Genomic DNA, 362 nt, shown 5'->3' on the forward strand with positions numbered 1-362 from the left:
CGCAGCACCAGGCCCGGGGGGAGGAGGCCGGGCAGGGCGGCGGCGGGCGGCGGGAAGGGAAGGGCCGGAGGGGGGCGCTTGAAGCGTTTCCGGCGCCGGAGGAAGCTGCCGTTGGCGAACATGTCCTGGGAGGCCGGGTCCAGGCTCCAGTAGTGGCCCTTGCCCGGGTGGCCGGGCTCGCGGGGGATCTTGACGAAGCAGTCGTTGAGGGAGAGGTTGTGGCGGATGCTGTTCTGCCAGGCGGGGAACCTGCGGCGGTAGTAGGGGAAGCGGCCGCGGATGAAGGCGCAGATGCCGCGGAGCGTCAGGCGCTGCTGCGGGCTCTGCAGGATGGCCATGGTGATGAGCGCGATGTAGGAGTA

At 71.0% G+C, this 362-nt stretch overlaps 1 protein-coding gene across 1 annotated transcript in view; it reads right to left on the reverse strand.

Moving 5' to 3' along the window:
* LOC105987208 (forkhead box protein D4-like) overlaps positions 1 to 356 on the reverse strand; it is a 10,136-nt gene extending 9,780 nt beyond the window's left edge. The window contains exon 1 of the mRNA XM_013018405.1: positions 9 to 356. Within this exon, the coding sequence (XP_012873859.1) occupies positions 9 to 338 (330 nt within the window). The 5' untranslated portion in view covers positions 339 to 356. The remainder of the gene's footprint in view (positions 1 to 8) is intronic.
* Positions 357 to 362: the final 6 nt, after the last annotated feature.

This window comes from Dipodomys ordii, unplaced genomic scaffold, assembly GCF_000151885.1.
Source record: "Dipodomys ordii isolate 6190 unplaced genomic scaffold, Dord_2.0 Scaffold40, whole genome shotgun sequence".
Lineage (NCBI taxonomy): Eukaryota > Metazoa > Chordata > Mammalia > Rodentia > Heteromyidae > Dipodomys > Dipodomys ordii.